The sequence below is a fragment of the Lagopus leucura genome, unplaced genomic scaffold (assembly GCF_019238085.1).
Source record: "Lagopus leucura isolate 7727_CA_CO unplaced genomic scaffold, USGS_WTPT01 Super-Scaffold_73, whole genome shotgun sequence".
NCBI classification, from domain to species: Eukaryota; Metazoa; Chordata; class Aves; order Galliformes; family Phasianidae; genus Lagopus; species Lagopus leucura.
Window position 1 is genome coordinate 46,378,734 of NW_024962252.1, and position 19,532 is coordinate 46,398,265.

The 19,532-nt window shown below is 36.3% G+C and overlaps 1 protein-coding gene across 1 annotated transcript in view; it reads right to left on the reverse strand.

The window, feature by feature from the left end:
- Positions 1–4,304: 4,304 nt before the first annotated feature.
- Positions 4,305–19,532, reverse strand: part of EPB41L2 (erythrocyte membrane protein band 4.1 like 2) — a 103,709-nt gene continuing 88,481 nt past the window's right edge. Inside the window, exons 16-23 of the mRNA XM_042895288.1 lie at positions 19,405–19,509; positions 15,716–15,769; positions 14,956–15,519; positions 13,423–13,545; positions 12,826–12,924; positions 11,576–11,656; positions 9,626–9,764; positions 4,305–5,569 (exon numbers count right to left, since the gene is read on the reverse strand). Coding sequence (XP_042751222.1) covers positions 9,657–9,764; positions 11,576–11,656; positions 12,826–12,924; positions 13,423–13,545; positions 14,956–15,519; positions 15,716–15,769; positions 19,405–19,509 — 1,134 coding nt within the window. The 3' untranslated portion in view covers positions 4,305–5,569; positions 9,626–9,656. The remainder of the gene's footprint in view (positions 5,570–9,625; positions 9,765–11,575; positions 11,657–12,825; positions 12,925–13,422; positions 13,546–14,955; positions 15,520–15,715; positions 15,770–19,404; positions 19,510–19,532) is intronic.

Below are 19,532 nucleotides of genomic sequence, written 5' to 3' on the forward strand. Positions count from 1 at the left end.
TGTGCTGTCTAAGGTGAGAGATCTGAAAGTTTGATTCTAATGATCTGCTTACAAAAACAGAGAGAGGGTAACAGCTTCAAAGGAGAGAGGACGCCTTCCAGTTTTTGGGTATTCTTCCCTGTTGTAATCCTTATTCCATATTTCTCTTGGCAGGGAAAGACGGTCTATCTGGTAGAAGTAGGTTCATATCTGGCAGGAAAGACGGTCTATCTGGTAGGTTCATAGGCAGGGTCCACACACTTGGTCACTTTTGAGATCTCAGGTTGTAAATGGTGTGGGTCAGGAAGAGTTGCCATCTGAGTGGATACAGAATAAGAACCATATCCTGCTTGGTGTTCTTACTCAGTGCTCCTCACCATAGGTCTCACTGAGAACACCTGATAAGATATATTTATTTTTGACAGACAAAAATCATGCTTAGAGATAATGGATAATAAAAAATGCAAATGGTTCCCTGGATATTCAAAGAGATCAGGTTCTTCAGCATTATGTATATGCCAATTCTACACAGAATTGTTATTTTACATTAAAGAAACATGATGCTGGTACAAAAGCAGTGACTAATGCCAAAATCAGAGATTAAAGCAATTGTACCCTCTCCACTGCAACCCTTTAATTTCAAACACCCATTCCCACCCCACCCAAAGAATGACTTGCCTAGACCACATGTAAAGATACAGAATCAAAGTTCAGTAAGCAGCCTTATTACAACTCAAAATTTTGCTGATTCACAAAATGTCAGAGATATAAAATAATATGTATGATAAATGATATATATATATATCACTCTTAAAGAGTACTTTTCAGTAAAGTGCTATTAGAGCTATTAAGGAAAATATTATATATATATTAAATGAGGATTATAACAGAAAACCACTAGGATCCCTTCACCACAACTGCTGATTAACATGTAGGAGGATCTGTCATTCAAGACTCAGTAACAAGCCATGAAAATCTTCAGGTCTTGCTGTTCTCAGTTCCATTACTGAATAGTGTCAAGAACCTCCTGTATTCATGCTATTGGCATGAAAAATGTCATTATATCTTACTTTGTTTCTCTGAAAATAGAAAAATATACATTTAAATATCACTACAGAGCAAAATCTTTAAGAAGCAAATAGCAAATGTACAGAACAAAAAATATACTGAGGCAGATAAAGAAATACAATAGGTCTCTGAAAACTGATGAAATCTCTAACAGTATTTAGGGAAAGTACTACTTTCTAGTATAGTACTTATTCTCTTTTTGTACACATCCGTAGGCAACAATCAGTAGCAGTGTTCTGGGAGAGTTAGTCATTTAGCCATTCATATATACACACCTCCAAAAATATCACTGGATTTCCTTCATGCTAAACAGAATAAGTTAATGCTATACAAGCATTAGCAATGCTGCTAATACCTAAATTATACAAATATTACTAATTCAAGTGTATGGTTTCCCAATTATAATATAAGAAGAAAAAAAAAAAAAAAGAAGTGAAATCAAGCAAATATACAACAAAGCAGCCTGAAAAATCAAAACAGTTTCAAAACTGGAGTGGTGTCAGGCAGCAGTGTGGGATATCAGCTGCTCCAGGTAGCCCATTTTCATTGTAAACATGCCTAAAAGCTAGGAAGCTCCTGATGCATCCTGGTCAAGGGTACAGTTAATCATCACTCTGATCTCTATTATATTTTATTCCATCTAGCTGATTTGTTCCGCGTCTAAACTAAAAGTTGCTGTTCAGCCTAAGTTGTTAAGGAGAAGAATATGCTGCTAATTATTCTGGAAGTGACTGAAAAACACCTGAAAGACAATGCAGTCATTACTTGCAGCCAACATGAGTTTATGAGGGGAAAGTCCTGTTAAACTAACCTACACTCCTTTTATCAAAATGTTACCCATCTAGTCCACAAAGGGAAGCCTGCTGAAATTTTAGAATTTCAGCAAGGCTTTCAACACTGTTTCTCACAGCATTCTTTTGGAGAAAACATCCATAATACGCTTAGAAAAAACGTAACGTAAATAGTGAACTCATAGAGTTCTAGTAAATGGGATTACATCAGGCTGGTGGCCAGCCACTAGTGGAGTTGTACAGGGTTCAATTCTAGGGCCAATTCTCTTCAACATATTCATTAACGACTTGAATATACAACTTCAATGTGTACTAAGTAAGCTTGTGGAAAACGACAAATTGTAAATAGCTGACTCCCTCTAGGGCAGAGAGGCCTTGATGAATGAGAGGGTTGGGCAATCACCAACCACTCGAAGTTTAGTGGGGGTAAGTGCCAGATTCTGCACCTGGAATACAGTAGCTCTGAATGTAGGTACAGACTGGGGGTGAGCGGCTGGAGAACAGTCCTGCAGGAGCCAGTCCAGTGAGTGGTTGATAAGAAGTTGTATCTGAAACAGCAGTGTGCAGCCAAAGTGCCAGCCGTACTCTGGAGTGCACCAGGCCCAGCACCGCCAGCCTGGTAGGGAGAGGGATTTGTCTCACTGTGCTGTCCCACCTCAAGCTGTGTGAGCAAGGAAAAGGACATGTACAGAGTGTTCAAAAGAAGGCACCCAACATGCTAAAGAGTCTGGAGTACAAGACACAAGGAACAATTGAGATCTCTTGGTTTGTTCAGCTCAGAACAGAGGAGGCTGAGGGAAGATCTCACGGCAGCCTGCAGCTCCTCATGAGAGGAGTACAGGGGCAGTGCTGAGCACCCTGGTGGCAGCGACAGGGTCTGAAGGAATGGCATCGAGCTGTGTCAGGGGAGAAGCAACTGGGTGTTAGGAAAAGGTTCTTCACTAGGCAGTGTGCATGGAATGGGCTGCCCAGGGCAGTGGGCATGGCCCCAAGTGCCAGAATTCAGTGCTTTCAGACATAGGATTTGGATTTTAGATGGTCCTGTGCAGAGCAGGGGTTGGACTCAATGATCCCTGTGGGTCTCTTCCAACTCAGGATATTTTACAAAACACTGTATTGCAATTGCTTACTGCATTGAGCAATATCTGTATAATTAAACTACCTTGTTGCCGGAGTTGCTTGCTTGTCCTTTATGAAGCCTTAATCTTTTATCTTAATCTAGCAAACTCCAGGAGTACAATACTAACACTTATTCTGAACCCTTGGATGACCATAATTTAAAAGATTTATTAAGTGTTTTGGTATAGAATCCACTTGAATCACTTCTCTCTAACAGTATTTAAGCTGAATTATTTAATCAAATATCTTCTCCAGATTTTCAGGAAATGGTCCTATAATTGTATTTGAAATCGCCTAGGTATTGACAAGCCAGATTGTGAAATGTCCCGAGAACAATTTATTTTGTTGCATTTTGAAGTTTTTCCTATGGATATATAAAAAAGTAACAATGAAAACTAATCAGAATTGCAGAGTTTTCCAGAACATTAGAATAAATGCACACAACCAAAATATCTAAAACCTGACTATTTTTACAATGCACTCTTGGAGCCTAAGCTTTTCTGCATGACAAAGGCTGTTTAATTAATACATGTTTACTCAATGGAAGTGATAGCTGTGCACAAGCTATGCTGACCTGAAGGCAGTAGCAATTATTCCCTAGCATAAGGTTCCGATTGGTATCTGAAAAAATACAGCTCGTGGTGGAAGTTAGTGTTAAAAAACACTATATTTGCACAGTGTTGTGGTAGTGTTCTTATGTTATTAGATTGGATGAGGTTCTCTTTTCTAAAGACAGTTTGTTTTTTGAAGAAAAACGTAGGACTGTTATCTGCTATTTTTCAGGCTCATGTGGGATGCGATTAAGAACACCTGTGTATATAAAAAAATCAACATCTTGGCTACTGTTGTATTATATTATCTAAATTACCAGAGCCAAAATGAGAAGGAATTTCAGTTAACCAAGCATGCTGACAACAGATGGCAGCAGTCTAAACTGAGAACAGCACCAAAAAAATACATCACTCAGAAAGTGAGAAAAAAATATTACTGAGAGGTTTTATGATTTGTTTTGTTGTTTTAAAATCACAGTACATCCTTACTCAGTTAACTCAGAACAGCTCATAGACTGGGGCATTTCCTCTTGAGTAGTGCTGTCCAAATCTCTTATTTTTCTGGAGTTTTTAAGACTTCTACAAATTACAGACTGAGATGCTAATTGGAAAACACTTAAAGAAACACACTGATAGATTAATAGAAGACAATAAATGTGCTAACCTTCAATTAAGCCTGGAAACTATCTGTACTAGCCCCTAATACTTAAGGTTCTTTGGCTTCTAGAATGTTATTTCAAAATTGATGTGTTCATGTTAAATATTTACCAAATGTATGCTTGAGTGCCAGTAGTCATACAGAGAATAAACAACTTTATTTTATAACAGAATTACAGAAAGCAAAAATATCACTTAATACAACTTCAAGCTGCTATAAAATCTAATTTGGCATTTTAACTATACACAGAGTCAAACAGCAAAACAAAGACAAAACAAAAACAACTCCAAAAAACAACCAACCTCCTCCCCCCCTCCCCAAGAACTAAATAAAAATGAAATCCAAAATAATTAACAGGTTTTTTCAATGGCAGTCTCAAACGATGGTTCTGTCTTACTACTTTATGAATGGAATCCACCTCATACTTTTACTCAGTGTCCTTAAAAACCTGTGTTAACCATTAGACAAAGTATCTGAAACATATACCTTCTCAATAACAAATGTCAGTTCTAACATGTAGGCAGTGAGATTTAATAGAAAGCAAGCATTCTACACGTGTATTCAAATAATGGAAGTGTTGAAGTTTGGACACAGTAAGAAAAAAAAAAAAGCACTAAGGTTTTAAGCTGCCTAGATCTCTTGTTGGAAGAAGATATTTTGATATTCTTTCTCTCCCTATCTGGAATGTTGCAGACAGCAAAACGTCTACAAGAAGTTGAGCATTGGCACCAAAGTGCAAAGAGAACACAGTGCTGAGTCAAAAGAAATTTCTTTGTAACTCTTTCTCCTCTACAGACTGCCACACCATCTCTGCCCCACAGAGAGGAGAATCTTGGAACAGAAGGAGTTACAGGAGATACCAGTACAAAATTTATCCAAAGAAATATATATTTTCAAATTTTAGTAAAGGTTGTATTTTTATTAAAAAAGCTTTGTTATGTGAGACCATATATTTACCTGAATAATCTGAAAAAAAAAAAAAAAGAAAAAAAATCTGTAAATTACTTCAGAAAGAGATTTCATTGAAATATTTGGGAAAAACCTACATCTAAATTAGTTAAGAACCCCTTTTCTGCACAGTTACCACCTGCTCCAGTGAACAGTACTTTCCAAACCCTTTTTTTGTTCACTTTCATATTCAAGAATCAGCTTCAGAAATGCAAATATTTGTGAAATACCCTCTACAGTGTCATTAAAAAAACTAAGCTTGTTAAGAAGTGGTTATAAAAAAATAAACAAGAAAACCTGTAAGGGATTATAGGCCAAAGATGTTAAAATTGAGTTTGGTATTGGCAACTCATTCTTAAAATTCTGGTCATCGTTGGTAGGCTTGGTGTATTCAGTTGAGCAGTGATGATCACAGTTCTTCAAGGTTATGATCATGGCCAGCATAATTTTTGTTTCTGGAAGAAAAAGGAGGGGGAAGATTACATAAGCATGCATAGCAGATGATGGGACACTTACACAGCATCAGATTCAATAAGTCATTTTTCACGTAAAAGTTATTTTGGGGGAGGGTTATTTCACAAAAAAAGAGTGTTACATGAACTGAAGTCTCCTTTGGCCCTAAGGTGGGCAGCAATTCAGTTTCTGTCAATGTTTTTTTGCATTAATATATTTCTTCCTCCTCAGAATTTTCATGGTGTTTCAACAGTTATCTATTGTACCCTTATTTAAAATTTTAATCCAAAATCCGAAATCTAATATAAAGAGAAATGAAGATATTTGCTCACTTAATAATCCTTAAGAGTACAACGTTTCACTTTCATTAGAGAAAACAAGCCTACATAAAAAAAAACAAACATTTCAATAGTTGTAGTGAGGGCAAAACTAAAAAAAAATAACGTGGATTCATGGTGTGATTCAATTGCCTAAATACAGTTGTCTAAATGTATTTTCACATCTGGCCTTCACTTGGTGAAGAAGGGCATAAGTCTTCTGACAGCCTGTGCTGCAGACACATTTACAGCATTTCGTGTGCTTGTGTCTGGGCAACTGAAGTTTTCCTGAACGTTTAACTGAAAGGCATCAATCAATCACAATGTCTGAAATACAAGAGAAATGTGGTGAAATGTCTTCAGACTAGTCCTTTTTTACTCCCAGATCAAAAAACTGTAAAGCAATTGGCAAACTTGGAGAAAAACACCTGACACTGATAATATTTCAAACACCATTGTACAAGGTATATATTTCTCAGAGAAGTAAAGCACACCCTCCGGACATATAAACAATTCTTTGAGTTTTTGTCATCAATAAAACTTTTACCAAGTAGTAGAATATTTGATTAAAGAACACAGTCAAGTTTGCAGTTGGTCACTAATGCAGAAATATAGTGCAAATCTGTGAAGACTATTTCTTCCTTCCATGATATAGTCCCTTCAAAAGAGATGCTACGATTACTTACATGGGACAGATTACGTTGAACACTGATTTGGAAGGCAATTTTGTGGATTGAGATAGTGTGAAAAATTTGGCACATTCTGCATAGATATAGCAAAAGAAGCAGTCCCCACTCCCAAAATCCTTAAATTCATGCTGAATAGAAGTATTGTGATTACAGTACATACTGTAATAACAAATTCTTACAAATCAAAATGATTTGTTCTGCTCCCAGTGCATTTTTCTACCTTAGATCCTTCTATGCAAATACTGAAAATAGGAGAAGGATGGTTTCAGTGTGTGGGTTCAGCACTGCCCTGTACCAAGGGGGTAGAGAAGTTACCTAGAACACAGACATCTTCCTTACTGCAAACTAACAGCTCTCAAAAACAGTGTGGATTTTTCCAAGCCTTTCTGGGTCATGTGTAACACTTCTATAATATTACTATCTCACAGTTAGCGCAGCTCCATGTCTCTTGTGTTTTCAAAAGAAAGCTGGAGCAATACATGCTCGTTGTTTCCAGTGTCACTAAGCAATAAAGCTACAAGGTGGAACACCAAGAAAAGTTAGTAAAACTAACTTTCCTGTACAGTTCCTCATTTAGTCACTTGTTCCCAAGCATACAAAATATTTCAACAATACAACATACTCCTCTCCACTATCCCCCAGAAACCCCAAATCCCACCACACATGCACTAGATTTGTGGCCCTTCAAGTCCATTCCTTTCTGGCCTGAATCATCTTTATTATATATAGCAAAAGAAGACAAATGTTTGGAGGAACAGCAGTGTGTGTTTTAAATTACTGACAGCTGGAATTGTCTGAGAGCATTGCAACTTCTGAAGATATTCCAAGAAACGTCAGAACTCTTCTATATCCACCAAAAGACAACGTTTTGTTATTTCCAGCTTTTAACAATAACATTAAGTGATAGAACATTCACCTAGCACTTCCAAATCTGACCTATACTGGTTTTCGTTTGCATAAGTTACAAGCAAAAATTATTCACTCCTTTTTCAAATACACATTAACCTAACCAATACTGAAGATATTTTAAAGAGAGCAGCTCAAACTTGCTCCACTCTGACATAAAGCCTCCAGATTCTCAGAGAGCTTAAAGAAGAACCAGTCAAAAGGAGTTTATGAACTCTCATCACAAAAAAAAAAAAAAAAAAAACAAACAACATTTGAGTACAATCTGTAGGAGGCCAGAAAAGGCAACTGGAACTCTCTCATTCAATACTAAGGGTCTGCATGCACGAGCAAAACCTGAAGCTCTCTTCTGGAGGACACAACCACTGTATAAATTACCAAGGTAATAAGAATCAAAAACAACTTTAACTACTGGAAAAATACAAGACAAATTTCTTCTACCGTCTCTCTCTATATTAACAGAGTTTCCCCACCTGAGCAACCCTTCTGCTCTGCTAGCTAAACATGGAGATTAATCAGTAAAAATTCAGAGTTCTCCCACAAAATAAAGGATTAAGATAGTGCTGTTTAATTTTTATTTATTTTTAAATCTCTCTCATTGTTATTTACTCCTTCCAAACAGTATCTTCTCTTTGAAGTTGACTCTACAGCAAACGCAACCTATCAAGTTCAAAAACACTGAAGCTTCAGTTCTCATGATATCCATCAGTGTGACAAAGCTGAAGAAACTTGAAGCTTTATAATGCAAAGCTGATACTGAGCTTCACAGCATTTGTTTTTTACCAGAGAAACAGCAGATTTTATTCAGTTGCTTATTGTGATCTTTCTATTAAATACTTCAAGTGCAGCATTTTTTTTAATTTTATTTCTACCACTTTATTATTAGTGACCAAAATATTGATTCTTTTTGCATCTATAAAATTTGCACTGTGAATTCTGCTGATCACCAAAGCAAATTTTCTGTAAGGAAAACTACTACAGTTTTAACCCTGGCCATTATGGTTTATTTGACTGTCACAGATTTTTGGAAATAGCTCAGGGTGACTGGTCTATCCAGATCTCGATTACGTTGCTTGAGTAGAAAAAAATTAAGATAGTACCTTATATTACATTTATTTTTCTAAAATAAATATTTCAGTATAATAAAACTTATAGAACATCCAACGAAAGCACAGTTATTGGTATATGACGAGCATCACATTCATCAGTAAAGAAAAACTACCTTCTATTTATTAACTTCATTCATACTTAGATACAGTGAAAACCTGCTGTCTTAACTAACATGTTTTAATTTACCTGAAGATACGTTAGACTATCTTTACATGAAAAGCCTGCACTAGGAAATTGGTGGTAAGTAGGTCATCTATAACAAAAAAAATCAGTTTCCTTGTTTAAACTTAGCTTTTAGTTTTAAATCATTGAATGACTGCAAATATAATAGATATTTGAATTTCAGTAAGAATGGGATATGTTTTGACCTTTTCCAACAGAAAAAAAAAAGTCCAAACTCAAATTAAACAGTTCTAAAACTAAAGAATGTACAATAATTTTCCAGCTGAAATGAGAGCCTACTGAATCGGCACCTCTTCAAATTTCTCTTTCAACTGACAAAAGGACTTAAAAACTTCAACTATCAAAGCATCTACCTTCTCATCTGAGAAAATAACAGAAGGCAAATATTTCAGTGTGGTTAAGATGGAGAATAAACTGACTGAACTGAAGTGTCAGAGCAGGCCCTCTCTCTACTGATAACTGCAGTCTTCCTACTAACTAAGCAAAAGGTAAGGCAAGGACTGCAATTGTACATTTCCATTGTAGCATAAACAGGAAGTCATCACTTCATCTTTGTGCTTTGCAGACGTAGACCAAACTCCCCTTAATGTGAAAACCACATCTTGAGCAAACATCATAGGAAATACTACAAGAGCATTATGAGAAACCAGGGAGACACTTTCAGGGAGACGTGAATTTAATGTCAGATTAGACTTTAAAATAAAACTTACATTAACTGTCTTCTACTAACGCCATTTAAATCCAGCATTTCATAATATATAGCAAATACTGTATCATTTTTCAAGCCAACTTATTAGACAATGTAGTAGAAAATACAGATAGAAATTGCAGCATGAGTTTATTATAAGTTTACCTGAAATATTTGCCTGAGGGCATTTTACATTTTAGTCTTCATCTTCCTCAGCAAGTTCAGTTTCTTTGTGCACCACTACTCTTGTGACAGACATGTCAGGATGCTGTTCTTTGGCTTCTTTGATTGCTTGTGCCAGAGCCTGCAAACACATTCAAAATATATAACTTAACAGCAGGAAGAAGCATTAAAGGAGGCTTTCAGGGACCAGAGAACAGAACGCAGCTCTTAAGAGACCTGAGACTAGGAGTGCAGCATCAGCAATTTCAGGAATAATTATTCAGAAATCTAAAATTCCTAAACATGAGAGGGCTCGGGGGAAAACAAAAACCAAAACCAAAAGAAACAGCAAACAACAACTACAAAATACACTAATGTAAGGCTTCGAAATTTACAGCAAGTAGCACATAACCATAAGATTCTCGCTGTCATGTTTCCATCTTAATCCAGAAGACAGAGCACTTTATATAATAAGTTTTAGAACTTTTGCAACACACTGGGCAAATAAAGACAAAATGAGGTTGGTTCTAATAAAGGAACAGTGCATGCACTGCGTATAATTACCAACGTTTGCTCATGTGATAATCTTACAGATTTGTAACTGGTTTGTATTTTACAACATACCAAATGTAACCTCTGCACTACAAACAATGATTTAAAAGGAAGGGACTGCTGAGTACTGTTTTAGTAATGTAGGTGGCAAGAAGACAAAACACTTTGCGATTCAAGAGCTCTGTATCTACTGAGGAGATTGCAATAGAGGTTTCTTAAATTTGTTAAGAGCTGCTCATTGCTTTACATTCCAGTGATTAAATATATATAAACAATAATTTCATTTATTTTGCTCCATTACCTACTTATCTCAAAACAAAGGACGGCTTGGAGAATGGTTTTACTAAAAGCACTGCCTACTATACTAAAGGTATTGTGTGACCTTTTGAGATGTCCCAAGAGCACTGTGCAAGGCAGACAAGAGCAACGCCTAATGCTGAACAACCCTATCATTTAATTACAAATTTCAAGAAGAGCTTGAACTTGTCAAGAGCCACTTTCTAGCAGCAGATCAAAATCTGAAATTAAATTCCCTGAAAGCTCTCACTATATTATACTAAGTAGTTAAATTAAATTCTGTTGAACTGCGCAGCTTTCATAAAGTTAGAATTGGATTCACTGCAACTTTATGTATAAGGTAAGTTTTTTCATTTGTATTATGCAGTGACTGTTGATTGACTTTTTCATTGCAGTTTCTTAGATGAAAAAGTGCAATTGTCTCTACAAAGAATAGTTAATCACAGTTCTTTCTCAAATATTTTGGTGTACTTCTTAAATTCAATCTTCTCAATTGGGCAGATAGAAGTAATTTTAACCTTTATTTCCAAGACATTGTAAAACAAAACTTCTTTGGTGCTAATAGAGATCAAAAGCACCTATATAAGACTTCTGCAAATCAACAATACTTTCTGTTGTACAGAATTCTGTAAATAGAAGCAAAAAACTATTTTACACATTCAAGATTTTATGCTTTAATATATTTCAAAGCTTTTAGTTGAGATTAATTCCACATTCAGATGTTGCTGACATAAAGCAGCAGAGACTCCTATCTATCTAGATTAATGTACCAAAATAGATTTTAGTCATGCGTTTCCTCCCAAATGGCAAAAGCAGCACTAAACAAATTGAGTCTTTTCTAAAATAAACAATCCCTTTAAAAATAGTATGAAATCTACTCACATAACCTAAAAGCATTTGTGACTTTGCATTATATCTCTCAGTCATACTCTATTCAGTTAACACCAGAGCCTAACAAGTTTGCTGCAATCAACAATCTTGGGATCTTTTTACGTCTTCATATTCAGCTTCTCTACCTTTCTCCCATTTTGTTTTTTTGAAACACTTCCTAGATCTCACCGAACTACTAGTAACATACTAAGCATTAATAGTTTAGATACTCACCTCATCATGGTCAATATCTGCATCTCCAGTAATAACAATTCGTTTCTCAATTCTTGTTTCCGATACACCACCTTTAACCATCTACAGATGGCACAAAAAACAAGAAAGCACCTTAGTGTAATTAGTTCTTACAGCCACAAGCATTACTTTATTGTACATTTTTGTGTCACTAGGCTGCAGTTAACTGTAAGTATTTGTGGTACTAAGTCATCCTTTCCTTTTTCAGTTATGCAGTTCGTTACATGCTAGCCACTGCTAAAAAAAAAAAAAAAAAGCTTGATTAGAAAACAAGGAATGGAGAATTCCTTTTGTTATTGGAGTCCAGGTCTGAATAGACCTCAATATGCAGACAAATAAGAATTCTGGGCTTTTCCATTATACAAATCTGGCAATAACAAGAATTCCAGGAGTCTTTTCTTTGATTTCAATCTATCCAGCAATGAGCTTCTCATTCTCTAAATAATCCCACATTAAATTCAAACTTATTTGAATATTCGAATGTATGTCGATATGTAGTTTCTGCACTATTCTGACAACAAGTTTTCAATGTTATTTCACATTGCTGAAGGAACACCCCAAATTAGGTATTTACATAAATGATGAATAAAAATGACACTTCTGTAGTTCTGCCTTACACGAAACAGTATAGGAGACCAAAATAGATGTCACGTCCTGTTAACATTTAGTTTTCCTTTCCAAGCATGGAACTCAGAACACATAATTCAACACCAAAATCTGCCTGCAAAGAAGAGTAGTGGTATGGTATAGTAGTGGTATGCTCTAAACCTAGCAGTACACAAAGGAGAGTGAACACAGAGGCTAAAGAAACATTGTTTCAGCACACTGTTAAAAGACATACCATGAGCAAGGTTTCTGCAGACCTGAGACAAACAGATGATGTTAACAAAGATTCTATAAGACAGCACCATGTGACAGAAGAGATGAACTTACTGGTGTTTTCCTGACTAAACGCAGAAATAAGATCAACATGAAATGCTAAAAATAATTAAAAAATTAAATACCACATTTTCTAATTTTCTCCATCCTGTTCCCAGATATTCCTGTTTATTTATTAAGGCTCTTCTGTTCAAAATCAGAGTGTAGAAAAAAAACAACTCCCACATGTGCCCGGAATGAATCTAATCTATCACAAGTCAGTTTTCTTTGATAGTTTAGCATATATTAAGCTAAAAGAGACTTCATGTAAGACTTAGATTTTTGTTTAAGTTAAGAGAGATTATCTGTTTTACCTTTGTGATGTGTGTAGTTGTGGTAGTAGAAATTGACTCTGATGTAATTGTCTGTGCACTCAGCAGCACACCAGCACTGCCACCAGCACTGCTATCAAACTGTAAAAAGAGAAATGACATTTTTAACATTTAAAAGCTTTGTTTTCAGAGATTTTTTTTTTTAATTACTAAACATACATTTATTCTTTAGTTCAATTTGAAAATTTAACACCGAACTTTAAACCAAAGCCACCAAGTTTACAGTCTGTGCAGACTGTTAAGGTTTATTATAGTGTAAACTTTATGACCAAAGTTAAGTGCTTTTTTCAGAAGCAATGTTACTATTTTAACCAAGTTTTCAAAACTAAATGAGTTATACCTTTGCAGACAATGAAATTCTTCTATCAACAAAAAATACTTCCAGAACTTTAGTAGAAATATTGTTTTATTTACACACATTTCACTTAAGTTCTCATAGCCAAACTATAATCTTAGTTGCAAGAGAAAGTACAGTTTTTTTGAAAAGCATATATCTTTGATATGATTTATTTTGAGCTACAAATTATTGGAACAAAACTTAGCTTTCAAACAGTGTAACAAATCACCCTGCCATTGTACCTGTGGGGATTCGTATGTGATGGTTTTAGTTTCTGTTTGAACAATTGGAACTTCTTTTGTGGAGATTTCAGTTCTCTGTGTGGCATCTGAAATGGTTACCATCTCTGTTTTCACTACTGGAGGCTATGGTGCAAGAAACAAGCAATCAACTCAAAAGACATAAGAAGTAAGTTTGTAGAACAGTGCAAGAAAGTAAAATAAAAAATACATAAGAAGCCTAAGATTAAGATAAGTATTTGTCTCTCTTCTCATTTGTAAAGCATGCAATAATCAAAGTGAAATGATATAATAAATGCACATACACGACAGGAAATACCTATCTCCTAATAAGCTTTGCCAATATTCCATGTTTCAGCCAATGGTAAATATCACAGAAGGTAATTGATAAAACGCAGCTGAAAGGTATTTAAAATGTGTAAAGAAGCATCAGTAGGAAAAAAATCTGTTTTTGTAAAGGTTCCATCAAATAAGAAACTGATAGCTACCTCAGGTGGATATGCTTCACTTCAAAATTAATACTGGAAAAATATATCTTTACTTAGCCCAATTGCAAATGAGGACAAGAAATTCCAGTAATAATGTAAAAGTTTAGTTTCTGAATATGCACTACTGGAACAGAAAAACAACTTGGACTCTTGCATTTTAAGGGATTATAAACTATTTTTTTCAGGTCATTAGTCAGAACACCTGAGACTATGTATTTAGAAGACAAGAACATAAAAACTCGTTTAAGTGTGCGTGGGGAGAAGGAGCCACTGATGTAACACAAGCAAGAAAAAAATAACTCTCAATTTTTGAAAACCTCAGTAAAAGATCATGCTCACGTTACAAAGACATGCATAGCCACACTTGTGTTTTTTTCCACTTGTTTTTTCCTTTTTTTTTTTTTTTTTTTCCCCCCCAAAGATGACCCAATAAAGTACCCTTCCAACCTTGTTTGGCTAAAATTGAGTGACTTTGACTGGAACTAACCTATGCTTCCCTAAATAGTGTAATAGCAAACATATACACACACTGAAAGAAATACTAACTCAAGTCTGTAATTTCATAACACATCTTTAAAAAGAAAAAAAAGTAAGAAAAGCAGTGAATAATGAGGGAAAAGAAGAAACTAAAATTTGGGATGGATGTTTTCTAATTCCAATTACCAATAATTTTCCAATTACAATTGTGTGTCATGGACGTGTCAAAAACAATTGACAAATAGACAAGACAAGACTTAAAACATAAGAGACACAAATAATAAATAACATTATGTATACATATATAAAATAAGGGGGTATAAAAAGGAGATGGCAGTCTTCGGAAGGCTTGCTTTACTGGTGATTCTCAACCAGTTGCAGCAAACAGCCAGAAACCATAACTGAAAGAGACAGAAATTCACTGCTCATCAGTGGTTTCCCCTTCCAAATGATCTGAATCTTGTTGGATGCTGTAACAGCTGGAAGAATAGGAGAAGAAGAAAGGCAGGTACATTTTCACCCAAAGAAATCTCTCTGCTTAATCTAGTTGTCAAACTGTTCTACCATTTACCTCAGAACAACAAATTACTTGTGATGAAACATCAATGTCAACATGAGACACATCTCCATTGAGTTTGAGCTGTTCCTCCTCCTTTTCTTCACCTAGGCCTTGCTTAATTTCCTCTGACAAATTCTTCTCCTCTGCAGGTATTGTAGTTGCATTTTCCTGAACCAGATCTTCAGCTGCAACTTCTTGTGTGTGCTCAGCTGGTACAGTTAGCTGACTGACTTCTGGTGTGGCTTCCATGTGCTGTGTTTTTTCTTCATGTTCTTTCCTTTTCACATCTTCCTCTTCTTCCTGTTCTTCTCTGATGACTTCCTCAACAGCCCTGTGATGTGGCTGGTATTCTCCCACCTCTTCATCCTCACTCTCACTACTACTGCTGCTGCTACTACTATCTGATGGCAAAGAAGAAGAGTCCTTTTTTGTCAAGTGCTCCACCTTACATGTTTCCCCAGCATCAGTGGCAACTTGTATTTTCCCTTTGTTGGTTTCGTCTATGACTAGTGTTTCTTCTATCCCAACCTCTGCCTGCTTCTTCTCCTCCACTATGTCCAGAGTCTCATGTGAACTCTGCACAAAAACATGGATGAGGAAAAACAAAAGTAGATTATATGAATAAATTAAAATGATGGAAACAAAATTAGTTGATGGTTGGTTCATGTCATGTAGAAGACAAAAGATGGTTGTGATGGTTAACTGAAAAGAAAGAATGAAGATGGACTGGAAGAGTTAGAGTCAAGTTTAACTATGTAAAAATCAGTAGAACCTTATCAGCATTGCTGACTTCAGTGCAAGGTCCTTCTGCTCTGGAAGCATGTTTCTGTGAAACGAAAAGCAATCAGAGAACAAAAATCAATGCATAACCCTTTTAAACAGCATAACATTCCTCAAGCTAGCTTTAATAATACATATGCATGATACAGAACAGGCACTGTGTATTCACTGTGAGATTCACTTAGAACTATGCTCCTTTCCTTCTACTTCACTCCAATATTTCATTCCAAATCAGGTAAGTATTATGGACATTATTAAGCAGAATAAAGCAATTTAATTAAGAAAGACTGAAAATAAAAGTTTGAATTTACAGGTCAGTGATGCTACTGAGGCAATTATTTATCTCAATTGAATCAGGAATTAGGAATAAAAAATACCATGGAAAAATATATGAAAAATGCATTCTGGTATTGGCTTATCATCATACAAGATAATAATAAAAAGAACAGAAACAAAAACTACTGTAAGAGCTTATTAGTTGTTCACGTTTGGGAGGGAGGCTGCTCATGCTTGTATCTTGTCAAAATAGCAACATGTGACTGCCAAGATGATCCCATTAGGATTTAGCTTGAGTCCCAAATGATGAGATTAAGGCAACTACGTTAGTATTTGTTTTGCAACAAAATGAATTGTGATAGATATGCCCCATAGCCCACTAAACACTATGTACTACATACTTTTTATCTAATTATCTCTGGAAAACCTGTTCGAATTCCAGCAGCAACAATACAAAACCAACACATCATCTGTGACTTAATCCTAACATTTATGGCTGCTAACCAAGAAAAGCACTTAACAGAGTGCAGGCCAGCACTCCTGGCGATGCTGCAACAGCAGCCAGTTACGACTCCCGTTGCCTAGCAAGTATGTAACTAAGCTCTTTGACCGACTCCCTCCCACCACCCAAAGCAGCCAGCCGGCTCTAGCAGCACGTCACAGCCGCAGCACCCTCTCGGCCGTCTGGGCGCAGGGCAGCGGCCGCGGGCAGGGCGGGGCGGGGAAGCACCTGGGGCGGCGGGGCCGCGGCGGCGGTCGGCTCCCCCGCAGCGCCCTCTGCTGGCCCCGCGCGGGCGGCAGCGAAGGGCCGGTCCGGGCCGGCGCCAAAGCGCTCTTGGCTAAATAAAATGGACGCTATCTCTTCTTCTAGGCTCTAGATGAGTTAGAGAAGGGAAAGGAAAGAATTAGACGGCGACGGACAAAGCGGCAGCAGCCTACAAAGGAAAGGGTCGGCAAGAGAGAAAACAGGACAAGACAAGCGTTTGATCCGGAGCGTTCTGTACGAGCTCAGGGGACACCTCGTGTGCGTCAGGGAAGGCGAGAAAGAGGAACGCGACAGAACGTTGCCGTAATCAGTGCTCAGCAGCGATCTAATGCTCTGTGCCCATAAAGCATATACTTCGGCTCTTTACTTCACGCTGTAAAAATTAAAAGCATTAAATATTTCCATGGATTTCCCAACAAAATAGTTTTTAACTGAAGTACTACTATTACTATCGGGATTTTTCTTTCTTAAAAGTCTATTCTGAGTACTGTGTAATTTCTATGTTTCATAGCTTCAGGCAGCCACATACATTTGCTTCAAACAATACATTCTCACAAAGCTAAAAAGAATTTACTCATAAAGGTTGTTTTTTAAATTACTTAAAATGAGTAAATTTGCATTTGCTAAAGAATCTGTTTTCAAAAACTTTCCCACTGTATTGGTAAAATCTGTTTTACTCAAACGTACATAGAAGCTTACAAGGTTTAAAGCCTAAGTTGCTTATAGCCTGATCTGTTTTTGGTACTACTACAAAGCCATATGGTAAAACAAGCTTTTAAAAATCTTGTGTGTACAAGCTTCTGAAAAAGCAAAGTTCAGCTTTACTTTCATAAGCTCTTATATTACATTACAAGTATGAACAGTTAAAAATAAAAAGGCAGTAGCGTACCAGATACCTAACGTGGACATAACATACACTTTGCCAGGTAATAGGGCAGAAGCACATGCCAGAGGAAAGTCAAAACGCCATGCAGATAACTGCTGTTTGAGTGGGCTTACTGTGCACTGGCAACACAGAATCTGAACACTTATGTTACACCATGCTACCATGCATATAGTGCTGTACGTTTGGCATGCAGAAGAACAGAAAAGGAAAAAGAACTATTTTTTTTTCCCTACACTAAGATTTGAATTATATCCCAAAAGTGTCCAAGAAAATTTTAAGAAAATGCAAGTTGATTACATCTACCTTCATATAATGTTTGATATTCATCAGGGCAATGTATTCCTCACCATCACTTTCTTTCTCTTATTCACTGTATCCAATGAATGTTAATTTATTAGTGGCTTGGATAAAAAGGCAAACAATGTTAACGATTTTTGGCCTTCTAATATTTTAAAAAGAAAACTCCATTAGCACAATTTGCTTCACAATGTAACCCTTGCTCCCTGAGGAGGCCTTTGGTACAAGTAACCAGATGTATGGATAGAACTGGCACTCTTGAACCAACTACTGTATTTACAACAATGCATCAGTCTCTGAAGATGCCTAATTTCCTGGCAATCAATCTTCTAGCACACAGACACATACACTGATGCTGTTTGGAAGTAAGAGAGGTTTAAAAACAAACAAACAAACAACCAGAGTAATGATTCTGGATAACCATAACATGATAATACTATTTTGTGTGTGTGTGTGTGTATGTATGACACATATAATTGCACCACAATTTCTATTATAATTAAGTCACAGATGCTGTGCATTTGTGTGAGTACAGGGATACAAATGAGATATATCCAATGCAACATTTCTTATACGCAATTATTTTGCAAAAGAAGGAAGAAAAGGAAGAATATTAGCAGTGATATCCTTGTTTTATTCTCAACTATTATCCAACTATCCTAAAAGATAGGCAGGAAAACGTATCTTTCAGGAATAAGACTGAGCAATGTGTACTAACCGTAGGAAGTTTAAATTTAGAGGTAACAAAGAGCTTGAATTCTAACTACTAACATCAACAAATAATTTGGGATGAAAATATGCTTTATCCCAATCCTGGTATTTATATGTGTTACTTAAATAGGACTGACAGCTTTACAATCTGTTTTCATCTCATTTCCTAGGTGGTGGAAAACAGTCCAAAAGTAATGTAAAGAAGCCAACATCTCAATTGCCACCTCCATCATCACTATCATACTGCTAGCAGTCCCACTTATTATATAGCGCTTTTCACTGCATAGATGTTAATCAGCTTAGGAGAAAGAAAAAATTCTCCCTTTTCCTGGATTAACAAAAAGTACTGAAGCATGGAGATACTCAGAACGTGACTGCATTTCTAGCATTACTGATTTGAGAAACGATTACATAGTAAATACACAAAATAAAAGATATGTAACACTTTACACAATAACTGCAAGCAGCAAGCAATTATTTCCACCTAGAATGGAAATACATGTTTTGCTGTCATCCAAATCACATAAAATACAGTAATTTTCCAGTGGAACCACTCAATTTCATATTCAGCTTAGTGCTTAAGCAGAATGTTGCTGGCATTCATATATACAGATCTTGGTTTGAAACTCAAACTTCTCTTTGCAGCAGTGGTAGCGGGGAGAGGGAGGGGAAAGAAAAAGAAGGAAGTGCCCAAGCCAGCCCACAGCAGATACAGCAAAAAGGCAGTAGATTTCAGGGCAGCCACCTTATCAGTTTCCTCTGGTTTTGTTCCAGAAATTGATGGCATTGCAGTCCATTGCTTCTCCTTTCCAGGCAGCGTTTTCACTTGGAAAATGTGGTCTCCTTTTTTCTATTTAGTTTTCATTTTGTAAA